This window comes from Sycon ciliatum, chromosome 8 (assembly GCF_964019385.1).
Source record: "Sycon ciliatum chromosome 8, ocSycCili1.1, whole genome shotgun sequence".
In the NCBI taxonomy this organism is placed as follows: Eukaryota; Metazoa; Porifera; class Calcarea; order Leucosolenida; family Sycettidae; genus Sycon; species Sycon ciliatum.
In genome coordinates this window covers 6,928,421-6,942,187 of record NC_088650.1, presented here as the reverse complement: position 1 = coordinate 6,942,187, position 13,767 = coordinate 6,928,421, and the positions used below count along the sequence as shown (strand labels likewise).

Genomic DNA, 13,767 nt, shown 5'->3' with positions numbered 1-13,767 from the left:
CCCACGAATCAATGACTCATTCAAAAGCCAAAACTGATAAGATTTTAGTCAAAACTCGATCGGGAAAATACTGCAAAAGCATTCAGAAATCAGATTTTTGATAGATTCTATCAAAATCACGATGAATTACGTGAGAAACTTGCAAGCATTTTGCTTTTTGGTTTTGGTTTTTGAATGCAGACACGTCTCACGAGTCACGATGCACACGTAGATCTACGTCTGGTCTGTCTTGCCAGAGATTTTGTTGAGTCTCATTCATTTGCTCACATCACTCACGACATTAGTGCATGTTTGGCACCAGACGTCTAGACACAGCTAGCCGTTTGCAATAGTCGCTGGATAGGCTTTGAGGACGCTTCAAGATAGTGTCGTTTTACAATTTGTTCATCGAACGTGATACTAGGATGTGGTCTGGATCTAACTCAGCTTCAGCAGGAGGTATGGAGAAAATCAAAATTTTAGATTTCCTTTTCTTTTTCCATTCATTCTCAAAAACCGAGAATGACCAGAACTATATCAGAAACATCACATGGTTATACAACACCATGAGATGAAAACATAGTCATGGTGATACTGGTATTACAGTGTGGTATTATTATTACTAAATTTATTAGTAGTACATTCGTCCATACTTGAAAATTGTATTATCTGATTGACTTGAAAAGTTGATTTTGAAAATAATGTAATGGTGCTAAAGGCTGGATTTATGGGTTTTTCAGTGGCTTCTAGCTATCTTTATCCACTGACGATGTTGTTCAGAACAACGAAACGTCTGGAGAAGTATCGTAAAAATTTCTATCGTTATTAAATGTTATCAAATATACCACTCTTTGGTCTAGAAAGAATACTTTTTGATATCATGTGAGTATTGCTATGGGTACACTGCGGTGCACTGCACTGCATATCCATGTACCGTAGTGTCTTGTATTAAAGCCTATCTCGAATAGAAGCCTGTCTTGCTAGTGAATACCAGCCTGATTTTCAAGATACACTGTCGGCACATAAGCCTGGTCTTAGTGTTGACACACATAGAAATACCTGGTTTGAATAGAGGCCTGATGTGGATAGAAGCCTAGCCCTTACATCAGCTTCTACAGGAATAAGCCCGGTTTTAATACGCGACATTACGGCACATCTTTTACCGTTTTAGCCTGATTGTGAAGCCATTTTGCTTTCTAGGTTCATGGTGTAGCGGAATAGCGCGAGCTCCAGTGTGGGGAGCAAACCCTTTCTTATGGTGTGTTACTACCAGGGAGTCGTACTCAAACTAGGGAGGTGACACGGCACAGAAATCCGTGTCACAGGGGTTGACTCGCACCAGTGACCCCTCGTTGTTATTTTTGGAATAGTTCAGTCCAGTCCGGTCCGAAAGGTCATACTCGGACCGACTCGCCTTCTGTACTTCGCCTCCAAGCGTGCAACGCAAGACCCGCAAAGTATGATTTTTCTGTGGGGAACGATTTTGCCATTGATCAAGTTTTTATTGGAGTGCTCAGGCATACTACGATTGCTGAGACGTCCCGAGCACACTTGTTCAGGTTCTCTATTTTTGACGAGCCGGTCCTACAGCCCCCTACATTGTATCTAACGACATAGGAGCTGACAATGTAAGAGGATTTCCCTGGAAATAATGATGATGGTGGTGTGACTGCTGCAGGAAAAATGCTGGCTGTTTATGACAGTATGACTAGATGTACAATGTAGCTCTCTTGTATGGTACTTAATCCCTGCTAAATTAATGTGTTAGTTAGGAAGACTGGTGTATTGTGCAAGTCATAAAGAAGAAATGGGGCAGATACACGACTTACAATTTTCAAAAACCAGCTTCGTGTTATGTGTAATTTGTGTCAAAATTGTAGTATTTAGACATGACAATATCATTGGCTGTACTTCTCTAATTTGGTACATAACCCCTGCTATAAATGTGTTATTTAGGCAGACTGGACCATTGTGCAAGTCATAAAGAAGAAGTGGGGCAGATACACGACTTACAATTTTCAAAACCTGGCTTCGTGTTATGTGTAATTTGTGTCAAAATTGTAGTATTTCAACATGACAATATCACTGGCTGTACTTCTCTTATATGGTACTTAACCCCTGCTATAAATGTGTTGTTTAGGAAGACTGGTGTATTGTGCAAGTCATAAAGAAGAAATGGGGCAGATACACGACTTACAATTTTCAAAAACCAGCTTCGTGTTATGTGCAATTTGGGTCAATTTTTAGTATTCGGATTAACCTAGGATACGACTCTGAACAGTTCTGAACAGTTACCGCAACACTACACGCCGTTTCGTAACTGCTGCTGTTGCCGGCATGCCATCACTGCTATCAAGTAGTTCGGACATGGCAGGAGCTAAAAAATTGCTGGTAGTCTTTCAAAGAATACTGGCGAGTGATGGGCTGTAAACGAAATGTGCTGCCTCAATAATTTCAAAAACTAGACACCCATGCGGCACGCTTTGAGGTGAAGTACAGAAGGCGAGTCGATCCGAGTATGACCTTTCGGACTGGACTGGACTGAACTATTCCAAAAATAACAACGAGGGGTCACGGGTGCGAGTCAACCCCTGTGACACGGATTTCTGTGCCGTGTCACCTCCCTAGTTTGAGTACGACTCCCTGGTTACTACAATGTAAAAAGTAGTCCGCCTCTAACCTCTCTTGTCTACCGTAAAGTCTCGTATAAAAGCCGCGGCTTAAATGATTTTTGGAGGAAATCTTGCAGGCTTCCATGTGAGGCAGGCTTCTATACAAGACAGATATTTCTATGTATGTCAACACTAAAACCAGGCTGATGTGCCGACAGTGTATCTTGAAAATCAGGCTTGTATTCAAAACAGGCTTCTATATGAGACAAGCTATAAAACAAGACACTACAGTATGTGTTGTTCTGTGTGTGCCGCTGTTGTTTGCATTTAGGACCAAGCCGTGCCCGGATCTTGCAGAGCCTCCAGGAGCGCAAGAGGTCGCGAAACAACTCCCTCAGTAGTTTGGGCGTGGGAGATGTGTCGACATCTGGTGAACCATCCAGGTATATTGCAAGAAATTGAAAGTGTTACACTGTAAAAGCAGAAATTTTCGGTGCTGTTTTATTTTCGGTAACTTCGATGCCGAAAATTTTGCCGAATATAAAACGCAACCAAAAATTTCGGTATAGTACTAGTGCACTTACCTGGAAAGCGGGTTTACCGAAAATTTCCCTCCGCCGAACTGCCGATTTTGGGGAATACCGAAAATATTACACCACCGAAAAATTCTGCTTTTACAGTAGTGTGTTTAACTACGCGCCGTGGAGACAATAATCGCAACACCATGGAGCGATGAATAATAGAAAGTGCGCACTCATATCACAAACATTGCAACCAAAACAGTTTGGGGATCCCAAGGGCATTGTAACTTGAGAGCATATACTTATTTGGTCTGTCTTGGTGCTAACTGTACGTTTGTGCTCCTTCAAGACTGCGTAAAATACAGCGTAACTTGGAGTACTGTGTGTGCGTATGGAATCTAAGAAGCACAATAACTTTCTGCTTGTGTCCCAGGGTTCTTCTAAACAAGTATAACGGCCATTGTGAGTGCTTTGGTATGTAATAGTGTGTGTGTTTGTGTGTGTGTGTGTGTGCGTGCGTGTGTCGGTGTGTGTCTGTATGCCTGTGTGTGTGTGTGTGCCTGTGTGGGTGTGTTTGCGCACAGCTATGGCGGCTCGGTGTCAGGCGGCGGCGGCGGTGGTCCTATGACGAATCCGGTGCGAGGCGCCATGCAGCCCGGCGGCCAACCGCGCTCCGCTCCTTCAGCGGCGGACCCGCGCACGGCAATGGGTGTTCGCGGCCAGCATCAGCATCAGCAGGGTGCCAGTGGGCACGGACCGGTACGATCTGGCAACACTGGTAGCGGTCTGGGAGCGCCCGGAAGTATGCGGCCGCACGGGCCAGGCGTTGACGGACAGCAGAAGCAGCAATCGTTCGCGCCCGGCCCGAGACGGTCGGGCACACTGGTGGCCGATATGGGCCATTTCCCCCCTGCCCAGAGTGAAGTGAGTCTGTACGGGCATCATCATTGGATTAGCGTACAGTCAGACCTCACTTATCCGCACACATCCGTTTTCCACAAAAAATATCTGGATTGACGAGGGAACCGGATAATCAAACGCACATACTGTGTGCATGGCATATGCTATAAATCGGTAACCAACGGTTTTCTTCCGGATGGCGAGGGATCCAGATAAAAGAGGACCGGATAAGCAAAGTCTGACTGTACTACACACTGGCTCATCTGTACCGTCTGGATACGCTGCTCTAGGCTTTGAAATCCCTGGTCTGCCCTTCTGGATACTGTACAATGGAGTACTGTAAATCAATTATATTTCCTTATTAAAAGCGAAAAATATTCGTAAACTGAGAAAGTGAACACTTCGTAGTCGTCTAACTGTCGTAACTGCCATCGACCATGGGCTACTGTGCTACGTGCATACATACAGTACTGTACAGAGGGTGTGACAAACTCTAGTAAGCGTTCTAATTTCGATAGTGGCGAGAGCCTTACGAAAATTATGAAATTAAAACGACTGCGAAATGTAACTGAATGATTGGCTTTGAAATCCCTGGTCTGCCTTTCTGGAAATACACTGTGTTGAGTCATTGAAGTGGCAATGACGTTGTGTAGGCATTATGATGATGTAATGATGTTGGTGTGTGTGTGTGTGTGTGTGTGTGTGTGTGTGTGTGTGTGTGGGTGGGTGGGTGGGTGCGTGCGTGTTTATTCAGTCTCTGCAGCATCCGGACGTGACGCGACTCCAGCCGGCGGCGTACTCCATGCCTCCTCCTCGTACAGCCAGCCCAGTGGCATTGTCCACTGGCCGCCCGCTCCTAGCTGCTCAGCAGCAGGTGGCATTGCAGGTAAGGATGAAAAATTAATACTTACGGGTACAGCCAAGAGTGCATACCCCCCCCCCCCCCCCAGAATGTGCAACTCCCACCCACATACCCCCACATACCCTGTTGTTCCGACAGAATTTCAAGTTGACGTCATTTCCATGATGCAATGCTCCCTGCACATGTGATGTACGGCCTTTGTACAACGCATCCCACTTGTTTCCTGGAACTAGTTGTGTGTGTATGTGTGTTTGTGGGTGTATGCGTGTGTGTGTGTGTGTGTATGTGTGTGTGCATGTGTATGTGTGTGCATGTGTGTGTGTGTGTTGCAGCATGCTCACGCCCAGTCACACGGCTACTACATTGTCCAGGAGTCGTCGTTCGGCAACCTCATTCTTCCCGTCTTGCCGCGCGTCGACTCTGTCAAGTAACAATCGAGTGGTGCTCATTTGTTGTTTTGCTTTTTTAAGTCTTATTTTGCTGTGTGATTTAGTACTGCATAGGTCAGTTGTTTATCTATTTAGAACTTCCGGGACGTGTTAGTCGATGTGCATGTAGCTGTATCTATTGTCGAGTACACACACACACACACACATACACACACACACGCACACACACACACACACACACCTGAACTACGGACTGACATAACTTAGAAGCATTCTAACAGGATTGCCGATGCACGTACGTACGTACGAGATTCAAACATCATACTATGAAAGAAAGAATGGAGGTGCATCTGCATCTCTCTGTGTCCTTTTTTAACTATTGAAAAACAAACTAGAAATGTTCTAGCCAGAAAACATACTAGAAAACATTCTCGAAAAAAAAATCTACTGTGGTGGCACAGTTCGTGACCAAATTGTCCGCTGGCTGAGCCAACTTGCTGCAAAGTGCAGTCAGTGGTATCCTGCTCTGCATGAGCACAGTCAGTATGGATATCTGTAGTGAGGTGCCTTGCCGGCATAACAACACTGTGTGCTCGCAGGAAGCAGTAACGCCCAATCCAAGCCAGGCCTGGCGGTATCAGCACGAGCAGCACTGTGTTTGATGCTGCAGTTGGTCAGTAGGACTTTGGCAGCAGCTTGCTTGCGATTGAGCTGTGATGCGTTGTACGCCTGTCTTGCTGAATGTGCGGTGCCGTCCTTGGGTCAGATTTCAGGCTCACATCTCCTTCAGGCTCGCACCTGGTGCATGAATAGCTTGCCTCTAGCGTCCCCGGCCCTGTGCTGGGCGTCCTGCTGATTATTCGACTCTGCTGCATGTGTCTTGGAGCTCACGCAGGTGGTTAGCTACGGCTCCTGTACCGCAGCCAGGTGTCTGGCCACCGTCTCAGCTATGTTAAAGTATGCCTTGGCCTGTAGGGGAAAAGAATCAGAGATCCATGGCCATGAGACTTACTGTCAGTCAACAAAATTTATTAATATTTGGCGCATATTTAACTTCGGCTATTTTCGGCCTGGGCATATTGGCCGAAAATTTATTGCGGTTGAAATTTTGTTTTGCAAGATTCAGTGTGACAGCAGCAGTACAGGCCGAAAATTTCATGTGGCCGAAATGTGTTTTGGCCCTGGGAGGCTGAAATTTGACTGGGTACTGTATGAAGCTGTACCTGAGGCGAGTCCGGCTTGGTCACAACAATAGGTGTGCCATCATCTGACATCTGTCGAATCTCCATGTGAAGAGGAACATCGCCTGGGATCAGAGTACGACAAGTAACACAAACCATAGCGCCGGTCAGCATTTGTTACCGCTTGGTCTCACAGCACAGCTCACGCGTGTGCGCGCACACACACACACACACACACTTGTACTTGTTGCTCACTGCCAAAACTGGTCACGTGGGTCTCCCCGGGAGAGGGGAGAGAGACTCAAAAGGAATATTGGAAAGATGACTCAATTGGCTATTGAACCGCCCAACGGCCGACACCCCCCTGAAATCCTCAAAACTCTGGGTGGACTTGAAAATGATCCCACTTACGTGCTCACCACACCTCAGTAAGTGGGTGAGGACAAGGTGCAGAAAAAGGATTGACGGCATCAGGGTATCCGTCCCGGGATCCAACTGCAGTTACCCCTGCCCCCAGTGAAGGTAATACTTGCTACTAGTGTGGGTGGCTAAATCAGAGTGGATCTGATACAAGCTTCACTAGCACCATTGATTACACAAGAGTTAATCTAGCCAGAAGTAGTCCATGGTTAACAGGTATGTATACTTCAAATAGAAAGTATATGAACCCTGAAACCAACAAAGGTGGTAGATCAACATTACACCTTCAAGCAGCCGAGCCCGTTGGCAACAGACCCAACACTATCCGGCATAAGTGTACACTGATCGATTCACAGCTGCACACATGGAGAAGGGGATGACACTGTGAAATGGAAATGCTCCTCATCAACATGCTTGTAGAGTGCAGATTGAGCTGCTGTTGAGCTGGTTCATTTTACATGTTAGTTAATAGAGAACATGATGCCGTTTCCACTGTCTTGCACGCTACCTTCGTACTGCGCACACTGTACCAACCAATGCGCATTTTAATGTTGTTTTTCATCTTTTTTTGGCTGCGTACTTGTGTGCGTGGAGGGTGACATAGTGAAGTAGAGAGCATTGAAATGAACGTCTTTCCAGCAAAGTCAACTTCTGTGTGGCGTTGTTGGCGTGCCCCAGTAGCGCTCCTTACCAATCACTTCAGCGCAATTCCCTACCAATCACTTCAGCGCAATTCCTTACCAATCAGCGCAATTCCTTCTTCCTTGGCCAGTCTCTCAGCGCCGGCCTCGCCAAATATGTGCGACCGATGCGAGCACTTTGGGCAGATGAAGGCGCTCATGTTTTGCACTATGCCGACCACCTGCAACAAGAGGATGATTGCAGCTGGTCAGCACAGCTGTGCCGCTGTGAGAGGGAACACGATGTCAAGCACTTTACAGTTTACACATGTACTGGCTGCACCGCACGACCAAGGGCAAGGCTAGCTTGCTGCTATTCTGAGGCATGTGCAGTCTCTGCACCGCACGACCAAGGGCAAGGCTAGCTTGCTGCTATTCTGAGGCATGTGCAGTCTTCCCTCTTTAATCCAGCACTTTATAAACCAGCACCCGCTATAAACCAGCACAATTTTCAGTTACCAAAATGTCCTCTTCATGCACATTGCAGCAGTATATCAGATTTTCGAATCCAGCACCCTACCTGATCCAGCAGAACTTCCTTAGCACAAATGGTGCCGGATTATAGAGGGACCACTGTACTGGCTATGTACCAGCACTGCACACATACTTGCAAGCACCCACCAGCATGGGTGAGTGACTGTCCATCAAAGCCAAAATGTCTACTGAACGCTTCGAAGTACCGATGTCTCCCCTTCAATAACAGTTACAGCATCAGTGTGTGTCAAGACAGACTCTGCAGACTCCATTGCTCACGCGTACCAGTACAATGAGATTTCACAAGTACCTGACTGTACATGTATGTACAGATAGTGCAGCATATATTCCAATACATGTACGGTGATGTACCCCATGGGGAATATTCGTGTACACTGGGGGTTTTACGGTACATAGATACTTCAGAACTTCAAAAAAAAAGTAGTTTTAGACTTCTCCCGTGCCCAGAATGGTGGCTTTATATTCCCAAACAAGCGTCTCAGAGAAAGTCCTTGCTACTGACTTTACGTCTTTACTACTTTAGCTGGCCTAATCTTCGGGGTGCATCTACTGCTTACACAGCTGCATAATGCCGTTTATTGTTTTTATTTTTTACTTTACTACTATTATTATTTTTTCGGCAACGCAGATGGTGATGAATCTTCATGCATGATACGTACAGGAGCGTTGACCTTCGTGAACATTGTATTCGCTCGCCGAACGTCAAGTAGGGCTATGTCCTGTGGCGTTGTAACCAGCACGACTCCTGTCAAGAAAGGAAGACGGGCAGGCAGGCAGTGCACGGTGCAAGTATGAGTTGCCACGTGCCGCAGGCAAGCACGAGGCGTACTGTAAAACCGGGAATTTTCGGAGTTGTAATATTTTCGGTAATTCTCAAAATCAACGGTTCGGTAGCGCGAAAATTTCGGTAAGCCAGTTTTCCAGACCCTAAAATGCGTTTTGCATACTGTGTGGCATGGTATTGTTGAATTTTAGGTCGCGTTTTATTTTTAGGTAAAAATCACCAGTACCGAAGTTACCGAAAATAAATCTCCACCGAAAATTTCCTGTTTTTGCAGTACGTTTTACGGGACACCGTTGACAAGTATGATAACACGATGCACTGTCGTGTACTTGCAATCACAAGCATGCATCTTTGACTTAAAAATGGCTAAAATCATATCCACCCCAAAGTGGTGTGCTGTACAATCCTTGCCATGCAAGCTACTTCGAAGTAAGTCTATGGAAACTGTAGTGTTATCCCTTATCCAATGTCACATGAAATGTGATGTGCTACATCATGAACAGAACTCGACCGAGTAGATCTACTCGCATTCACTAGCACTAGAGGTTCGAGTCTACCACACAGTTCCACTTGTGGGGGCTTAGGAAGTCTGGCTATTGACGGACTGATGTCTTGGCTGTGTCAACTAGGACAATCCTGACAGGCGCACGATACAGATTCACAACACTAGCGGTACAATCATGTTTTCGACTTCAACGGCATGTTACAAGGCGAGGACGCACAGTGCCCCTGACTACTGTAAAAGCCATTATTCTAACGAGGCGCATATATAACGATTTACCAAAATTGACTCGTTTACGTGTACCAAAGGTAACGATTCTCACTCATTCTCAACGCTCAATAGGACAGTACTATATATGTATCGATTTCTGTATAACGATTTCTATTTTAACGACAGATTTCTCCTCGTTAATTCATTAGAATTAGCACACAATATATATAATAGGCTTTTACAGTACAACCATAACTCGGTCGGCAGAGTCCCGGTCTTGCGACCGTTCGAACTGTATGGGAAAAAATACAATGCAATCGTGGACTACTGCATCACGCCCGGTTAGAAAGGGAGTGTTGTTCGTGCACTTCACCCGTACCGGATATGGGCAGCATCTGTGATATGGACAGCTGTGCATCACCAGTTCCCGGCGGCATGTCCACCACTAGCACGTCTAGCGGCGACCAGGCAACTTGACGCACCAGCCGCTGTATTCCCTGCATCACCTGCGCACACGTTGACGAGATCGCAGGTTAAAACACTGAACACATTCTCAGAATACAATGCGGCGAGTGGTGAAGTCTGATCAGAATAGATCAGCAATTTACAAACACATTCTGTACGATAGTTGCGGACGCCGAAGAACTGGGGGGGGGGGGCAGCCTCCTAGCCTAGACCGTTCTTATTTGTCATGTAGTACAGTCTATGCACGGTTGCGTAGCCGTGTATACATCGGTATGCTGTGCTTGGTGAAATTCTAGCCTGGTCGTTCTTTGGCGCTACGTCTTCGGCGCCCGGCAGTACTGTAGTGGTTGAAGTGCCACAACCAGTCCGCTACAGACAAATACCCGCAGGTGATAGCACGTCTCGCGTCTGGTGCATGTGCTCAACCTACCATCAGCCCTCTCCAGACAACAGCCGCACTCTCCTCCACGAGGAAGCCCATTGACATGCTGCCGCAGTAAAGAAAGAGACACATCGCCATCTCTTAGTTTCTAGGTTTACTGGCACCTGGCTGTACTATATGGATTAACAGTATCAAACGGGTTTCAGAGGGAAAGAGCAACATTGAGGCCAATTGAATAGCGGCGGATAGAAATGGATGGCGTCGACGAATCTGAGCCACAGAAACCCGGACGGGCTTACGATCATGATGAATGAGTAATGGCTGGACTGGTTCACAACTGGGTTCTCCTTTTCTTGTTGTTTCTCAGCGCATGAAATGAGGACAAGTGTGCCAAGCCAACCTTTCTCTGAATGCATGCAACTCATCAACATTATAATTATTACAATGCAGGACTGCAACGATAGAATGTTCACTGGTGGGGTTTCTTCAATACCCTTACCATTTTATCCCATAGTTCACCAGTGGAATCATGTGATTATCTGCAGAAAACACACAGCAAATGACAAATTATTGGTCTTCGCACAGACATCGAGTGAAGGAAGACATGCTGACACGATTGCACACACACGATGTCTGTACTGTACACGGCACTGCTAGCGTAGAAATTTATCCCACCAACACGAAGAGAAATGCTGAGATTACTCCACAAACGAGCCACTGGTCTATTCCTATTCTGAATTGGATTACTGGCCATAGTACCGGTACGTACTGTTGTCAAGTTCCGGGTTGCCGCTCAGGGACATCAGACGTGGTATCGACGGTCCATACACATCTGCGTCTAGCAGCCCTACCGACAAGGACTGTACGCCGGCAGAACGTTAGAGCGATAGGGCACAGGAATGAACAAGTACACACGCATAAATACAAATGCACACACACGCACACAAACACACATACATACACATGCGTGTGCACGTATGCACGTACACACACAAGCAAACACACACGCACACATGCACAGAGATACACAGTGCCGCATGACATGATCCCGTTGTGCAGCACCACCACACCGGCAACATGACTCCAAGTCACTCCAGTCCGGGTTAGTTATACGGAGTAGATACTGCCGGTGGTGACTCGTGACGTACCTTTTCGGACCGGGAAAGAGCGACAGCTAGATTCACTGCAAGCGGGACACAAGCACAGATTGGAATACAGTAAAACCTCTCAATGCGACCACTCGGATACGGCTACCACCTGTCCTAGAAGACCACTATAACCAGGACCAAGGGACACTATTTCCAGTTAATTGACCCTTGATAAGGCGACCACCTGGTAACAGAGACCACGTTTTGAAGGTCCCTTGAGCGGTCGTCTTAGACTGGTTGGATTATGAAGTGCTCATGGACTGTTTTTAAACTTTAATACAGGCAGTTTGTGAAAAGGGAGTGCTGGTTCTCCCCATGCAGTCTGTAATATTAGGCAGTTTGTGGAAAGGGAGTGCTGGTTCTCCCCATGCAGTCTGTAATATTAGGCATTTACCTGCACTACATGCACGCCACATACATGTGTACACACACACACACACACACACACACACACACACACACACACACACACACACACACACACACACACACACACACATACACACACACACCTAATGCAGTGCAAATAAATAGACAAATGGAGTATGTGTACGGCTATAGCAACACTGGCGCTGGGTTGGCTGCAAAATCTAATACGCTCTCGTACCTGCAGTGGTGGATTTGCCGACTCCCCCTTTGCCGGACGCAACCAGCACCACATGCCGGACACCATCAATAGCATCTTGCTTCGGCAGTCCACGTGCCATGTGTGCTGCCCGCAGTTCCTGTAACCGCTTCTCGGTATCCGGATTAGCAGCTGCATTGACACCCCCAGTAGAGCACAGATGACGCCGAGAAGTTGCCAAGGTTGTTACACAGCTCCTTGGGTTAGTCTGACCGCCTGTTGTGGAGCGTGTGCGTCCCATGGCATGACGTATTGAGTTCTGACAAGATTGCGTACCGGACACTAGCGATCTCACTGACCTCAGCATGCATACAGCGGGCATGCCAGCCACTGTCAATCGATGACCAAACGTTGCCATGCTCACTGTGCACGTGCGGAAAGCAATACGGGCAGCCTAGGACTGTGGAAAAGCAAATACACACACGCACACACACACACACACACACACGCCCTACGCACACCCACAAATATACACCGAACAAGATACTGTGATATATTGTGAGACCCAGCAATTCATTCGGCCCACATTCTGCTGCCACAACTCGGGGCCAAGCTACAGCTGCTCTTGTCTTGCCTGCCTGCCACTCCCGGTATGGTTTCCATTCCATTGCGTATCTTGGTGCCGACAGGTGGAATGCGCTGCCTCCATCTTGTCGCCTGGCCGAGTCGCCTGCTTTGTTTCGCGCTCACACAAAGTCTCATTTAGGGTTCCCAGTAAAAAGGCAACATTGCCTGTTGGGAAATCCCTAACAAAATAAGAAAAAATAATAATAATAATAATAATAATAATTCGGCCCGCATCATTACAGGCAGTACACTTACTACATTTTTCCCATGTAGTGTCACTTGCAGGGGTGGTAACTGTGGGGGTACTATAGGCTAATATAGGTCTGTGCCTATGCCATAGCCATAGGCTATGCGCAACGACAACCCAACTGGAACAAAACAAATTCAAGCACAACAAAACTACACCAGCGAACTGCATCACTAGTGGCTACCTAGTACCCAGTACCTGCGCTGCCGCGTATTCAGCTACTGAACACTCAGTGTTTATAATGTGTAGCTGGGTGAGTGCATAGTATAGCGTCTTACTTGAAGGTGTGCGAGTTAATTTTCAGTTCAAGTAAGATTGACTGTACGTTGAGAATGTGTTCCATGCTCCCAAGGGTGCCTCCGCCTATTACAGATGTTTTCAGCTTGACTAGTAGGCACCCACCTTGTACCTTGCTAAGTCGAGGACCACGCTTCCCGTATCAAGTTCACTACGAGTAAATTAATTATTTACGTCACAGGGCAAGCAAATCCCAAACCTGGGTCTAGACGTCTCCGTCTTACCCGTCGTGGCCTATTCAGATATTCACAGAAGACGATCGTGACTTGTAGAAACCAGAAGCTAGCAGCAGTAGCAGCTATTCCAAGTTCAAACCTGCTGCTGGAAAAAGTACCAATTCTGGCTTTTTTCTTCTATTCACAGTGTGGTATGTCATTGCATAGATCTACTTAGTACGTCATGATGTCATGATGGTTGGACTACGATTTTTCCAGGGTGGAAGGGAAACAGAAGAACAGTGAAGCCAAAGTGAGGAAACGCTCGGGATTTCCCCCACAAGAA

At 46.7% G+C, this 13,767-nt stretch overlaps 2 protein-coding genes across 5 annotated transcripts; one reads left to right on the top strand and one right to left on the bottom strand.

The window, feature by feature from the left end:
• Nucleotides 1–209: 209 nt before the first annotated feature.
• Nucleotides 210–5,665, top strand: LOC135823074 (protein SPT2 homolog). Its single transcript, XM_065335907.1, has 5 exons — nucleotides 210–438; nucleotides 2,923–3,034; nucleotides 3,697–4,036; nucleotides 4,767–4,898; nucleotides 5,207–5,665. Exons 1-5 carry the CDS (start codon nucleotides 405–407, stop codon nucleotides 5,303–5,305), a joined length of 717 nt encoding a protein of 238 aa, XP_065191979.1. The 5' UTR covers nucleotides 210–404; the 3' UTR covers nucleotides 5,306–5,665.
• A 13-nt stretch (nucleotides 5,666–5,678) lies between these two features.
• Nucleotides 5,679–13,616, bottom strand: LOC135823072 (iron-sulfur cluster transfer protein NUBPL-like). Of its 4 annotated transcripts, none has more exons than XM_065335904.1 (11): nucleotides 13,491–13,616; nucleotides 12,138–12,555; nucleotides 11,531–11,565; nucleotides 11,152–11,242; nucleotides 10,882–10,921; nucleotides 10,431–10,488; nucleotides 9,915–10,041; nucleotides 8,699–8,784; nucleotides 7,606–7,726; nucleotides 6,487–6,569; nucleotides 5,679–6,232 (listed from the first exon to the last, which is right to left on the bottom strand). In XM_065335904.1, the coding sequence occupies exons 2-11, from the start codon at nucleotides 12,511–12,513 to the stop codon at nucleotides 6,167–6,169; spliced, it is 1,083 nt and encodes a 360-aa protein (XP_065191976.1). In that variant the 5' UTR covers nucleotides 12,514–12,555; nucleotides 13,491–13,616; the 3' UTR covers nucleotides 5,679–6,166. The 4 variants fall into 4 exon arrangements, with proteins under 4 accessions (XP_065191976.1, XP_065191974.1, XP_065191973.1 ...); XM_065335902.1 differs by having other exon boundaries at nucleotides 13,372–13,494; XM_065335901.1 differs by lacking the exon at nucleotides 13,491–13,616 and adding an exon at nucleotides 13,372–13,482 and having other exon boundaries at nucleotides 12,138–12,606.
• Between the last annotated feature and the right edge of the window lie 151 nt (nucleotides 13,617–13,767).

Bases quoted from the DNA above. Each gene is read 5' to 3' on its own strand.
- LOC135823072 (XM_065335904.1), bottom strand. From the start codon at position 12,513: ATGGCAACGTTTGGTCATCGATTGACAGTGGCTGGCATGCCCGCTGTA. The intron at 10,922-11,151 runs GTACGTACCGGT...TGTTTTCTGCAG, and splicing joins CAACCCGGAACTTGACAACA to ATAATCACATGATTCCACTG. The intron at 10,042-10,430 runs GTAGGTTGAGCA...ACGTGTGCGCAG, and splicing joins TTGTCTGGAGAGGGCTGATG to GTGATGCAGGGAATACAGCG.
- LOC135823074 (XM_065335907.1), top strand. From the start codon at position 405: ATGTGGTCTGGATCTAACTCAGCTTCAGCAGGAG. The intron at 3,035-3,696 runs GTATATTGCAAG...GTTTGCGCACAG, and splicing joins ACATCTGGTGAACCATCCAG to CTATGGCGGCTCGGTGTCAG. The intron at 4,037-4,766 runs GTGAGTCTGTAC...GTGTTTATTCAG, and splicing joins TCCCCCCTGCCCAGAGTGAA to TCTCTGCAGCATCCGGACGT.